This window comes from Garra rufa, chromosome 13 (assembly GCF_049309525.1).
Source record: "Garra rufa chromosome 13, GarRuf1.0, whole genome shotgun sequence".
Taxonomy (NCBI): domain Eukaryota; kingdom Metazoa; phylum Chordata; class Actinopteri; order Cypriniformes; family Cyprinidae; genus Garra; species Garra rufa.
Genome location: NC_133373.1, coordinates 28,907,349 through 28,920,378, shown reverse-complemented (window position 1 = coordinate 28,920,378; position 13,030 = coordinate 28,907,349). Strand labels below are relative to the sequence as shown.

Here is a 13,030-nt window from a genome sequence, read left to right as displayed (position 1 = left end):
CCCAGCTCGGTCAGTGACATTTCCGGCCACGTTTGTTCCTCTATCCTGCTTTTACGAAAAAAAAAAAAAAAAACACACACATACAGATAAATATGCAAAGCAGCATGTGAATTATAACAACCAGATAGGCCTAAAAAATGTCAAAGTCAAAATTGAAGCTAATTGTCTTTTCTTGCCTATTGTTTCCTGTAAAGGTGGGGATACGTTTACGAGGTTTTAAAACATGATTTTTTTTTTAATTAATGACATGCATGGATAAAAAATATTAAATATTAAACACTTAATAAATAATTTATAAAAATAACAATGGTCGATTTTGATTTCATGGTCACTTTAACCTTTCTGTTATTCTTACTTTTGGTAAAGTCTAAGCAAAGGCATTACTTAACCTCCTTGTCATACATTCACATTTTTCTCAACACCAGGTGAGGGAGTGAATGTGTCCAAAGACTGCCCATAAGGAAGTGGTTGCCAAGGAGACAGCAGCAAGAAAATGATGGTCCTTGCAAAGCAAACCAATTTACCTCAGTGACGTAGAAGAAGAGCAACCACCGTCAGTGGTGTGTGTGCGTATGTGTCAAGGTTCACAAGATAATTAAATTTGCACCGTTCTTGCAGTCCTCTAAATACAGATGTGTGCACCTCGTGCAAGCTTTATCTAAAATCTGACAAGCTGAGAAATGCAGTACGCATGACATAATGTTATCAAGATTGCCATCCTTGGCACCACACTCCCCTAGTGACAATGAAAGAGGGCAACCATATCCATGCAGCCATTGGCCAATGAGCACTCTTGTACTAACTCCTCATTGGCTAGCTCCTCCAATCACATTACACCAATGAGACTTCTTGTATCCATGAGAATGAAGCTTGTAGTGCTATTTAAATCTAACCACAGAGCCAAAAGATGGCTTATATGTTCATTTTTCCTTATGAGGAACAGAGAAACAGTGGGTTTGTACATATAGTGTAGGACAAATCGTGTCAATGGAGTAAACGTGCTTGTGAAGTAGTTTTTTCACTGCTGTGTAAAAGAAAGCAAATACGCTGAACAACAGCATTAATAATATTTTCTTATTCCTTTATGTATTAGCAGTCCACAGCATCTCAATTAAGATCTTTGACATCTCTAATAAATAATTTAGTCAAAGGGTGGACAGTAGAACAATGTGGACATATTCTCAAAAGACTTAAATGAGAACACAAGCTCTGTGGGAAATTACTATGGTTAAGCCACAACAGAAAAAAATAGATACTGCTATAGAGTGTTTTCACGACACGTCTTTTATCGGCCATACTGGCGGCACTGAACGTAAACAATGCGACTGAATCAAACATAACTTGAATATTTTGCTCATTATTGCTGCTGAAAATGGTCAGTTGTTATCATGTTTTGGACTGTACTAATCAGTCCGACCAGGAAAAACATTTTGAGTATTACAGACTGCCAGAGGTTATAACAAATCAAGGAAAAGAGTGCAAAAACTGTCTGAGGAACAAAAGACGTTTGTGGTTGGCCAAACTAAACCAGGATTTCCAGGGCAAGAATCTAGACAACATTCATGTTTGTTCTTATCATTTCTAGAAATATTAGACTAATATCTTAATTAAAACTGCTCGTATGTATCTTTACCACCTATTAACTTTGTCAGAATATTGCGCCCTTTCCTGCTTAAGTCCTTCTTTATATGATTTAGCAGCTTCCACAGATTTTTCTGTGGTTTAGACAGCATGAATCAGAACAACGTATTTGAGAAACGATACTGTTGTCATTTGAAGAAAGCTACAAATTCAGAACTTTTTATTCCTCTTTTATTTTCTGGGTGGGTAAGTATCAGCTCACCTGTCATCTCCTGTGCGTGATTACCTCTCTCCTTATGCCTCATATTTGCATCCGGCGTCTCTGTGGGCTCTGAATTTTAGGTTTTCACCAAACACCAAGCAAGTAGGCTACTGGGAGCTTTGGGGAGGAACATAAATGAAGGCTTCATTTAGTTTCAGACTGAATAAAAACAACTGTAGTTTCTTCATCGAATACGTCAAGTTTTGAACTGTCTCACCTGTGTTTTTTTCCGTTGAAAATAATGTTATGGTTGAGGCCACGCACCTATTTATTAAGGCAATATTTGTGTAATTATGGTTTATGACTCCTAATTAATTTTTTCTAACTCCTCAAAACATAAATTGGGAGAAAAGACGACAGTAAGAGTAGGTTTCACAAACAACAAAAACCTCCGTGTGTCACATGACCATGCGCGTGGCCGTGATTGACCCTGTGGCGTGCGTCCCTCTTTCTGCTGTCACACACTTTCCTGGATTAACCATGATAAACAGTGAAATCAAGGCTTAGCTCGTTTGGAAATCAAGGTAAATGGGAATATCGTTTTTCCGTACTGTTTACATCGTGTACTGAGAGCAACAAGTTGTTTGATGAAGTAACGTTAACAGTTAGACTGCAGGCAATGCTTGATACAAATAGTGTCGTGGTTTAGTGTAATTTTTGTCGGTTATTTGAATATAAAATAGCATATCGAGTTGTTCATTGTAAGAGAGTTTTTAATTATTTTCTTCAGGTTTTTAGTTTGTTACTTTATATGTTTTGAATGTTTTGTTTTGCTACACCAGAGCTACTGTAGCAGCGTTGTTCGTTTCCATGGTGACGGTGCGTGGACGCGCATGCTTGTCTCACTCTGGGGTGCTTTTCCCTAAAGCAACTGGTTGCAAGTTACGTCGTTAACAAAACATTTCAATGGAGCTTGCAACCATAGTAGGCTAACGATGCTTTTGGGAAACGCACCCCCGAATGATATGACATCGGTTGTGAGTGGGGTGCGTTTTAAAAAGTAATAAAATATTAAATATTGAAAACATGTCTTAAAGCAAACCACTTGCTGTAATATGTAGACTGAAGTAATAAAGATGAGAATGTCAGAAAAATATGCAATAAAAAGTCAGAACAGAACTGAACAGTTTAACTCCCCACAGTTCTTCAAAAAAAAATCCTTCATGTCCCACAAATTCTTTGGAGCATTTTTGTGTATTTGAACCCTTTTCAACAATAACTGTATGATTTTGAGATCCATCTTTTTACACTGAGGACAACTGAGGGACTCATGCAACTATTACAGAAGGTTCAAACACTGATGCTTCAGAAGGAAACACAATGCATTAAGAGTCAGGGGTTAAAACTTTTGAATGGAATGAGGATGTGTAAATATTTCTTATTTTGCCTAAATATCTTTTTTTTTTCAGAATCTACAGAAGATACTTACATGCTTCCCAGAAGACAGAATAAGTTAAATTTAATCTTCAAATTCAAAAGTTTTCACCCCTAGCTTTAAATGCGTAGTTTTTCCTTCTGAAGTATCAGTGAGCATTTGAACCTTCTGTAATTGTTGCATATGAGTCTCTCAGTTGTCCTCAGTGTGAAAAGATGGATCTCAAAATCATACAGTCATTGTTGGAAAGGGTTCAAATGCTGAAAAAAGGATCAATAAGGTAACAACACAGTTTTTAAGAATCAAGTCTATGTAAACTTTTGAATGGGGTCATTTTTATAAATTTGACTATTATTTTATCTTGTGGATTATAAATGTATTTTATGTGAAATGTATTCAATACTAAATAAAAAATAACATGCATTCTATATGATCCCTCTTATTTTCGTCAAATAATTAACATTTTGCAGATTCTGCAAGGTGTATAAACCTTTTCCTTTGTCTGCTAACTATAGTTATGCATCTTTTCCTACCCATTTTGCTTATAGGATAATGGATAAAGGTCTCAGGCCCTTGATACTGGCACACATCCCTATGGATCAAGCATGTCTTTAATGGAGCTTCAGGACAAAAGTGAGCGTGTCTACATGAGCGCTGGCCTCAGGAGACAGACGAGTGCTGAGATAGTGTCAGAAGCTCGTCGCTCTCTAAGAACTCTTGCCACACAGCGGCCTTTCACACCTCAAGAGAAGCAACGGCAGCTTTTTGGAGAATCATCTTCACGTGCACATGATGGACGACCACCATCTGCATTCAGGTAAAACAACACTGGAGAGAATAGATGTATTTATCCTTTATCCATTATATTATTTAGAATGAATTGTCATTATAGAGTGCAACAGTCCATTTTCAGCAGCTTTAGTTCTGAAAGTATTTTTCCCATTTACTCTAAGAGTTAGAAATCATGAACCAACCAACGATTAACAACCTTGTAGTTAGTCTGTAGATAGTTGTAGTCTGTCTCTAAAGGTTTTAAATTATTGTTACAAATCAGTTCCCCAGTGGAGATTATTAATGTTTTTTTACTTCCAGAACCAGACTGTTGCACTCTAATGTACTTGAATTGTAATTTGCTATTTGATTACAAAACATGTATGCTGGTTTTAATTGCCTGCACAAATTTCTTTCGTAGTCTTCATGCCCGACATTTTGACACTCCTGACTCCAGGCCTGGCTCTGGAACTCGTCTCAGCCCTCTGGAGCATGTAAGATGCTTTCCAAAACTTTATGTCTGACTATTCGAATGAAAACAGGAAACAGTAATTCAAGAGTTCTCTCAATCCCAGAAACCCAGGCTATCTGTGTCCCTGGATGAGGATGGCGGTATCAATGAAGCAACTCTCCCCAAACCCCCAACTGAGCGAGGGAATACAAGGATAGGATCAGGAGGTTCTCGAGCCAGACAGCTTAGAGCAGCGTCCATAAACAGGCTACCACCCATGATGACACCAAACACAAAGAGTAAGAAAAGAAATAAAACAGTGTTTTATTAATCTGTTTACATTTTCTATTTTTTCTCTTCTCAATGAATATTCCCTTACCAACAAAAAAACCAGTAACAAGATGGCACAGTGTTACATAACTTTCTCTTTCAAATCAAAGTGCAATGCAGTAATAGTGCTATTCACCTGTCAGGCAGATTGATAACACTCTTTATTGTGTCCTTTGTCAATGCCTTTGAAGAGACAGTCAACTAACTCATAAAGTATTTCACACTGTGACTGAACCAAAATAAATAGACACCTAAAAATTGATATAAATCAGTTTACATCCTCAGGATGTAACTCTGCTGTGTGTGCCCTGAGTTTGTTTTTATTGAGAAAACAAAATGTGTGTTTGTCCTGTCAATAGTTTGCTAAACTGAATTTTGTTCTGTTTACATAGGTAATAAAATCACTTAAAAAAGTTCAGTGACACTAAAGGACAGTGCTAGACTGTAAAAGGTTGATCTGGATGCACATTTTCTGGCTGAGCTTGTGTTTAGTCAAATTTAAAACAAATTATCTAGGTATTTATATATATATATATATATATATATATATATATATATATATATATATATATATATAGTTATATATATATATATATATATATAGTTATATAGTTATATAGTTATAGTTTGGCACAGTAAGTTGTTCTTTTCTTGTTGTTTTTTAAAGGAAACGCTTTAAATTTAAGTCAAATTTAAGTCAGTTTAAGTCAAATTTAAGTCAACTTTTTATGTGTTTGTAGCAATAGCCAACAATGCATTGCATAGGTCAAAATTATACATTTTTCTTTTATGCCAAAAATCATTAGGATATTAATTAAAGATCAAGGTCCATAAAGATATTTTGTAAATTTCCTACCATAAATATATCAAAACTTAATTTTTGATTAGGTGATGTGCATTGCTAAGAACTTCATTTGGACAACTTTAAAGGTGATTTTCTCAATATTTTTTTTTTTTTTTTAACGAACCATACATTAATGGAAAGCTTATTTATTCAGCTTTCATTAACATAATCAATCAATTTTAAAATAATTATGTCTATTAATATATTTGTGTTTTTGTTAGTGATTCTTTAACTAAGCTGTGTTGTTGTGTGCCTATTCAGACATGTCTCTAGAGGCAAGGATCGAAGCAGACCAACCAGGTGACGGAGAAAAGATACATTGTGCTGATATAGAGCATAAAACAAAATCATCCTCTGAAACAGATCTGCACGTACTTATAAAACACAGGTACGCTTTTCAAGCACAAACATCTCTTTTACTGTCTTCTATGCACACTTAAAGATTTATTGTTCTTTTTATGTAGTCCTACATCTATACACGTTTAGAGGTTTGAAACCTCTGTAACTGGGTAGCTTTGAATCAGCACGGGGTGTCCGCGGGGTCTTAAAAAGTATTAAAAGTTGATAAATCAATTATGAGAAAATTAAGGCCCTTAAAAAGTCTTAATCGTGTTTTTACGAGGTCTTAAATTTTGTTCAAGCATTGTCCAAAGTGTTTGACTCCAAAAAAGCATAAATATATTTATTTTCCTCCTAATATTAACAACGGCGTGCTCGATCCACGCGATTGGTTCGGGCCGGGGCGCGTCCGGGTGATGTCACATAATTTGCGACAAACGCAGGAAGGTGATGTGACGCGACGCTCTCCACATGTAGCGAAACTATAGAGTGGAATTGTTGTCATTAAGTATCATATTTGAACAAAGTTTGGAAGGTATATCTATCTTTGATAGAGAAATTAAAATCTCACAGTTGGCTGATGATACTGCTCTTTTTTTAAAAGACAAGAGTCAATTATCCAAAGCTTTAAGTGTAATTTAGCAGTTTTCATGTGCTTCTGGACTGAAATTGAATATGTCCAAGTGTGAGATAATGACGCTCCATGAAAAGGATGATTCTTCAATTAATGGTATCCTAGTAAAAGAGACTGTAAAGTATCTGGGTATTTACTTAACAAAAAATTTAGCAGCGAGACAACAGCTTAATTTTTCTGGTAGGGTAAGAAAAAAACAAAGTATCTTTAACCTTTGGCTCCAAAGAGACCTCTCACTTTATGGGAGGGTACTTTTGTCCAAAGCAGAAGGATTATTTCACTTTGTATATCCTTCCCTTTCTCTATTCGTTCATGACTCTACTGCTAAAGGAATTAATAAAATGTTTCTAGACTTCATATGGAAACACAAACCTCATAAACTCAAAAAAAAAATAAAACAGTCTTTGCGAATAGTCGAAAAGAAGGTGGACTTGAAGTGTTAGACTTTGGTGACATAGTGAATACATTTAAGATAAATTGGATTAAAAGATGTTTAATAAACCCCAATTCTATATTTTTTTTCATTCCAAATAATATTTTTGCAAAAATTGGTGGTCTTTCTTTTGTATTAAAATGTAACTACTTAGCTAATAGATAACCAGCAGGTTCTTCTCTCTTGGAAATTGTGTTATTCCCACAATTTTTCACCACATAAAACCTTCTTATGAACAACTCGGATATAATGATTAGGAAAAAATCTATTTTTCTCTCTTCGTGGTTTAACAGGAATATAATTGGAGTTTTTTCAATTTTTGATAAATTCGGTAACTTTTTGACTTATGAGCAATTTATGTCCATTTATAATTTTCCCTTACCATTTAAAGTATATAATGCAGTTTTAAAAGCGATTCCTTCTGGTTTAATTCAACTTATAAAATGCCATTTAATTTTTAGTAAGAGTGACACTAAAGAACCTGATTTGTCATTATACGGAATTAGTATTTTTAACAAAAAATGTAATAATAAGCATATTCGACAAATTCTACAGAAAAAGAAATATAATGTCCCTAGAGGCAAATTTAACTGGCATCTCTTATTGAGTTAATAGACTGGAAGGAAGCCTGGTTATTACCTCACAAGTACTGCATTTCAAATAAAATAAAAGAAGTTCATTTCAAGATCCTTCATAAAATATATCCTGTAAACGATACATTGGCAAAATACAGTATATGGATGTTGACAGTTCATGCTCATTTTGTGGGATGGAGGATGAAACACTGATTCATTTATTTTTTCTTTGTTAAAGACTCAAAACTTTTGGAATAGTTTACATTTTTATATAGGTAACACCTTGATTCTTCCAGTTCCTTTCAGTTAAAGGATATAATTTGTTACTATAAAGGTAAAACTATTTCAGTGAATTACACAGTTAATTTTTTGATTTTGATTGGGAAATTTTTTATTCATAAACAAAAATTCTCTAAATCGCAGCCTTCTTTTCCTCATTTCTTAATTGAAATCGATGCTTTCCTTAAATCTCTTAGATTGATTAAAAACAAGAAAAGTGATAGAATTTTGAAATATTATGAAGATTGTTTTGGTAATACAAGTAATGCATAAAGTTCTTCCTCTGTATGTGTTTGCTATTATTATTTTCTTATTTGTCTGTAAATCTTTATCTTTGTATGTGAAACTTTACAAGATGTGTTGTTTTGTCCTATTATTACTTTTTGTATATGTTTGCATAATAATAATAATAATAATAATAATAATAAAAAAGAGAAAAGAGAAACCATAGAGCGAAACAGACGGCAAAATGGGAAAATAGCGTACTCCTAGTTGGAGAAAGATGAGTTTAAACAGTGGCTGAAGCATGTCGCTGAAAACAACCATGAAGCTTCCGAGCTTATCTGAGTTCTCTTACGAGAGGTCTCTCGTACTGCGTAAGCGTAAGCTTACGCTTGGGGAAAATCCTTTCCGCGAGAGATATTGAAGCCAAAAAATTATCCTTAATTTTGTATTAATGTAAAACGCGTTGCCGCAGTGAGCAGACATAGGCGAGGCGTATTGCGTGCCTATTGGCTGCTCTGCGGCAACTGCAGCACCTATCGAGCGAGGCTTGGCGCGAAACCAGCTCCAATGAGGGCATTTCGCGCCTAATACGTCATCTCCCGCCGAAAGTGGCGTGATCCAAGCCTATAAATATCGCTCGAAGGCAGCTACACTCTGATTTTTTCATCCTTCACGCGACGCCTTCGCATCGCTGGAGCTGGAGAAGAAGCCGCCGTCGACTGGAAGTACATCAGCGGGACGAGTCTGAAGCTGCTGGCTACGCCGCCTTCCTGCCTTCCTGCTGCGCTTTCCGGCGACTATATCCTTTACTAGCTATTTACTCTAAAAGAGCTAGCGTCTTTTTAAAGATGCCATCCTGCGACTCGTGCGGAGTCGCACTCAGTGACGGGGACCGCCACGCCGTGTGCGTTTCCTGCCTGGGGGAGGAGCATGCTGCGATGGCGCTCGCCGAGGGAGGTTGCCCTCATTGCGAGTCACTGGCCATGGCGACTCTGAGGACTCGCTTGGCCTTCTTCTCGCAGCCCGCTCCTATGCCTGCTGCGGCGCCGCGCCGTAAAAAGCGCCGTGCCCAGAGGCTTCCGGAATCATCCTCCAGCCGTCAAAGCTCGCCGGTGCGCCTGCTAGCTTCACCTACACTCACCTTCTCAGTGCCGGATTTGGCGCAGCCGCTGTCAGCCGCTGCGCCCGCCGATGTCGCTGTCGAGGAGAGTGGGATGGAGGAGGAGGAGGACTCTTGCTCGCTGGCAGCGTCAGGCAGCGAGGACTGGGCGAGCTCTGCGGACATCGCCCCCCCTGCCCGCGCCCCACCCAGCGCGAGAGCCTCTATTGAGTCAGAGCTCATGAGGATCTTAACCCAAGCCACGGCGAGCCTGGGCCTGGAGTGGTCCTCACCCGAGCAGCCTGCTCACAACCGGCTGGATGGCCGGTTCTTGCCGAAAGGAGAACGGACGTCGCTAGCGAAACCGGCCCCTTTCCTTCCGGAGCTTCACCAGGAGCTCGCAAAGTCTTGGAGCGCCCCCTACTCAGCGAGAGTGCGCCCATCCTCCTCCCCGGCGTTCTCTGTAGTGGACGGCGCCGAGAGTAGAGGTTACCTAGCGATACCTCCGGTGGAAGAAGCGATCGCGGCCCACTTATGCCCGCCCTCAGCTGGACGGCGTGCTAAGCCGGCGCTGCCGTCTAAGGCCTGCAGACAGACGTCGAGTCTGCTACACCGAGCTTTCACCGCGGCGGGACAGGCCGCCTCAGCGCTGCACACCATGGCCACGCTGCAGATCTTCCAGGCAGACCTTCTCCAAAAGCTGGATGAGGAAGGCCCTGACGCGATCTGCGTACCGGATTTGAGGAGCGCCACGGACCTCGCACTCCGTGCCACCAAATCGGCAGCTCAGGCCATAGGACGCAACATGGCGGCGCTGACGGTTGCAGAAAGGTACTTGTGGCTCACGCTCTCAGAGATGGCGGAGTCCGAGCGCACAGCCTTTCTTGATGCGCCGTTTTCCACGGCTGGTCTGTTCGGCACGTCGTTGAAGGACTTCACTGAGCGGTTTGCAGAAGTTCAGAAGACCTCTCAGGCGATGAAGCACTTCCTGCCGAAGCGGTCTAGCTCTACCGGTCGCCCAAAGCCGCCAGCGCAGAGCTCCAGACCCCAGCCTCAGCCCGCTGCAGCTGTCTCACAACGCCACCAGGAGCAGGGAGCGAGACCTCGTTCCCGCTCTGCAGGCCGCCGCCACGGAGCGCGCGCTCAGAGACCCAGGGTTGAGTTGAAACCTAACCCCCCGAAGCAGGCCTAGTACAGCTAGGAAAACGCCGGTGCGCGAGTCCCGCGGCTGCCAGACTCCCACCGAAAGTATTCGCTCGCTTAGCTCCAAGAAATGTGGCTGTTCCAGCATCATCCGCAGTCATCAGGCCGGCGCTGCAGCCCGCCTGTCTGCACTCAAAAGCCGTTCTCACGGCTACCCAAATAAATCCTCAAAAGAGTGTATTTTCGGGTGTCCCGGCCACAGCCGAAGGTGTTTTGTGTGTAGCACGCATGCCCACTGTCCAGTGCCCATCACTACACATAAGCACATCCTGTCATACAAACCCCGCGCACATAAAGTCGACCCAAATCGACTGCGCTTCACATGTGATATATGTGCCCACCCAAAAGTGCCCACACATATCATATCAGGCAGGTCTTACGGTTTCTGTAAAAACGAAACCGGACGACGCCCCGTCTTCACGACTAAAAGCTGCATTGAGTGTGTTAAATGTGCCCGTCACTACGCAACCACATATACACACAAAGATAGCAGTCCCCGCGGTCAGCGTACCCCGAGCCTCGCATGTCACAGACACGTGTGTGTCAAAACGCACCGAAGCGGCCCCGTTATTAACAGAACGGAGCGCGCTTCGCACCCACCCCCTTGCATTACATGCAAATGCATGGGAAAAGCTCCCGGGGGTTTCACAATGGGTGCTGGACATCATAAAAAGAGGCTATTCGCTCCAGTTTCGACGGCGCCCTCACTGTTACACGGCGCGCGTCGAGACCACTATACAGGCAGATGCAGCACACCTGCTACGAGCCGAAGTGACCACATTATTGAGCAAAGGAGTCATAGAACCCCTGTCTCAAGGTCAGAGCGAAAGAGGGCTACACAGCAAATACTTCCTGATACCGAAAAAAGACGGGGGAGTCAGGCCCATACTAGATCTAAGACAACTGAACAAAGCGCTGGTGAAGCGAAAGTTCAGAATGCTCACGACCAAGAAAATCCTCGCGCAAGTGTGCCGAGGAGACTGGTTTGTGTCAGTGGATCTGAAAGACGCGTATTTTCAAATACAGATAGCGTCGCGTCACAGGCGATTTTTGAGATTCGCCTTCGAGGGCCAAGCTTATCAGTACACAGTCCTGCCATTCGGTTTGTCCCTAGCACCCCGTACGTTTACGAAGTGCATGGACGCAGCGCTCGCCCCGCTCAGACTGAAGGGAGTGCGAATACTGAATTATTTGGACGATTGGCTGATTTTAGCGCAATCTCGCTCAGTGCTCAGGGAGCATACGACCATGTTACTCGATCACCTCGAGAATTTGGGTTTGAAAGTCAATTGGGAGAAAAGCTCGCTGAACCCCAGCCAGAATATCTCCTTCCTGGGCATAGAACTGGATTCGCAGTCAATGACAGCGAAGCTATCGCAAGAGCGCGCGCTGAACATTCAGAGAGCAGTGAGCGCGCTCTGCTGCAGCACGTCTGCCCGGCTCAAGACCTTTCAAAGAGTGTTAGGTCTTATGGCCTCAGCATCATCAGTTCTACAGTTAGGGATGCTCTGCATGCGCCCACTGCAGTTCTGGCTGAGAGCGCGAGTGCCGCGCCGAGCGTGGGCATCCGGTCGACTCCGTCTCACGATCAATCAGAGATGCGTTACAGCCCTGATGCCGTGGAGAACAGCCGGCTGGTACCAAGCAGGTGTCACTCTAGAGAGACCCTCGAAGGTGAAAGTAGTGTCCACGGACGCGTCCACCTCGGGATGGGGAGCGCTGCTAGACGGCAGACCGTCGTTCGGCCAGTGGTCAGAACGCGAGAAATCGCTGCATATCAACTGCCTCGAAATGATGGCAGTGGAGAATGCGCTGACATATTTTCTTCCCTTATTGAAGGGAAGTCACGTATTAGTCCGCTCCGACAACATATCGGTAGTGGCTTACATAAATCGCCAGGGCGGTCTCAGGTCCAGAAAACTACATGCACTTGCAGAACGCCTTCTGGTATGGGCTCATCGCAACCTGCGCTCGCTGAGGGCAGCGCACGTGCGGGGGACCCTAAATGTAGGACCAGACAGACTGTCCAGGAACAATGTTCCGGCGGGCGAATGGTCGCTGCACCCTCAGACGGTGCAGCTATTATGGAAAACATTCGGCAGAGCGGAGATAGATCTATTTGCATCTCAGGACAATGCTCATTGTCTAGAATTCTTTTCCAAAGCCAAGGACGCGCTAGCCCATGCGTGGCCCCGCCGTCCTCTTTATGCTTTTCCCCCAGTCTCTCTCCTACCTCAGGTGATAGAGAGGGTGAAGGAGGAAGGGTGTGCAATACTGCTAATAGCGCCGTTTTGGGGGAACCAGCCTTGGTTCCCAGCGCTGATGCAGATGACGAGCATCGCACCGTGGCCAATACCTGTGAGGAGAGACCTCCTCTCGCAGGCGGGCGGCGCGATTTGGCACCCTCACCCCGAGCTGTGGTCCCTTCATGTATGGGTCACCAGGGAATATATGATGAACTCCCCACAGGAGTGATATCAACGATCACACAGGCTAGGGCTCCATCTACTAGACGGCTCTATGCCTCGAAGTGGTCGATATTTGCGGACTGGTGCACAGCCCGCGGATCTTCACCCACAGACTGTGGAGTGACAGATGTACTTTCCTTCCTACAAGAGCTGCTGGACAA

The 13,030-nt window shown here is 42.4% G+C and overlaps 1 protein-coding gene across 1 annotated transcript in view; it reads left to right on the top strand.

Moving 5' to 3' along the window:
- Nucleotides 1-3,781: 3,781 nt before the first annotated feature.
- armc2 (armadillo repeat containing 2) overlaps nucleotides 3,782-13,030 on the top strand; it is a 34,667-nt gene continuing 25,418 nt past the window's right edge. The window contains exons 1-4 of the mRNA XM_073853159.1: nucleotides 3,782-4,035; nucleotides 4,411-4,483; nucleotides 4,565-4,739; nucleotides 5,876-6,002. Of these exons, the coding sequence (XP_073709260.1) occupies nucleotides 3,824-4,035; nucleotides 4,411-4,483; nucleotides 4,565-4,739; nucleotides 5,876-6,002 (587 nt within the window). The 5' untranslated portion in view covers nucleotides 3,782-3,823. The remainder of the gene's footprint in view (nucleotides 4,036-4,410; nucleotides 4,484-4,564; nucleotides 4,740-5,875; nucleotides 6,003-13,030) is intronic.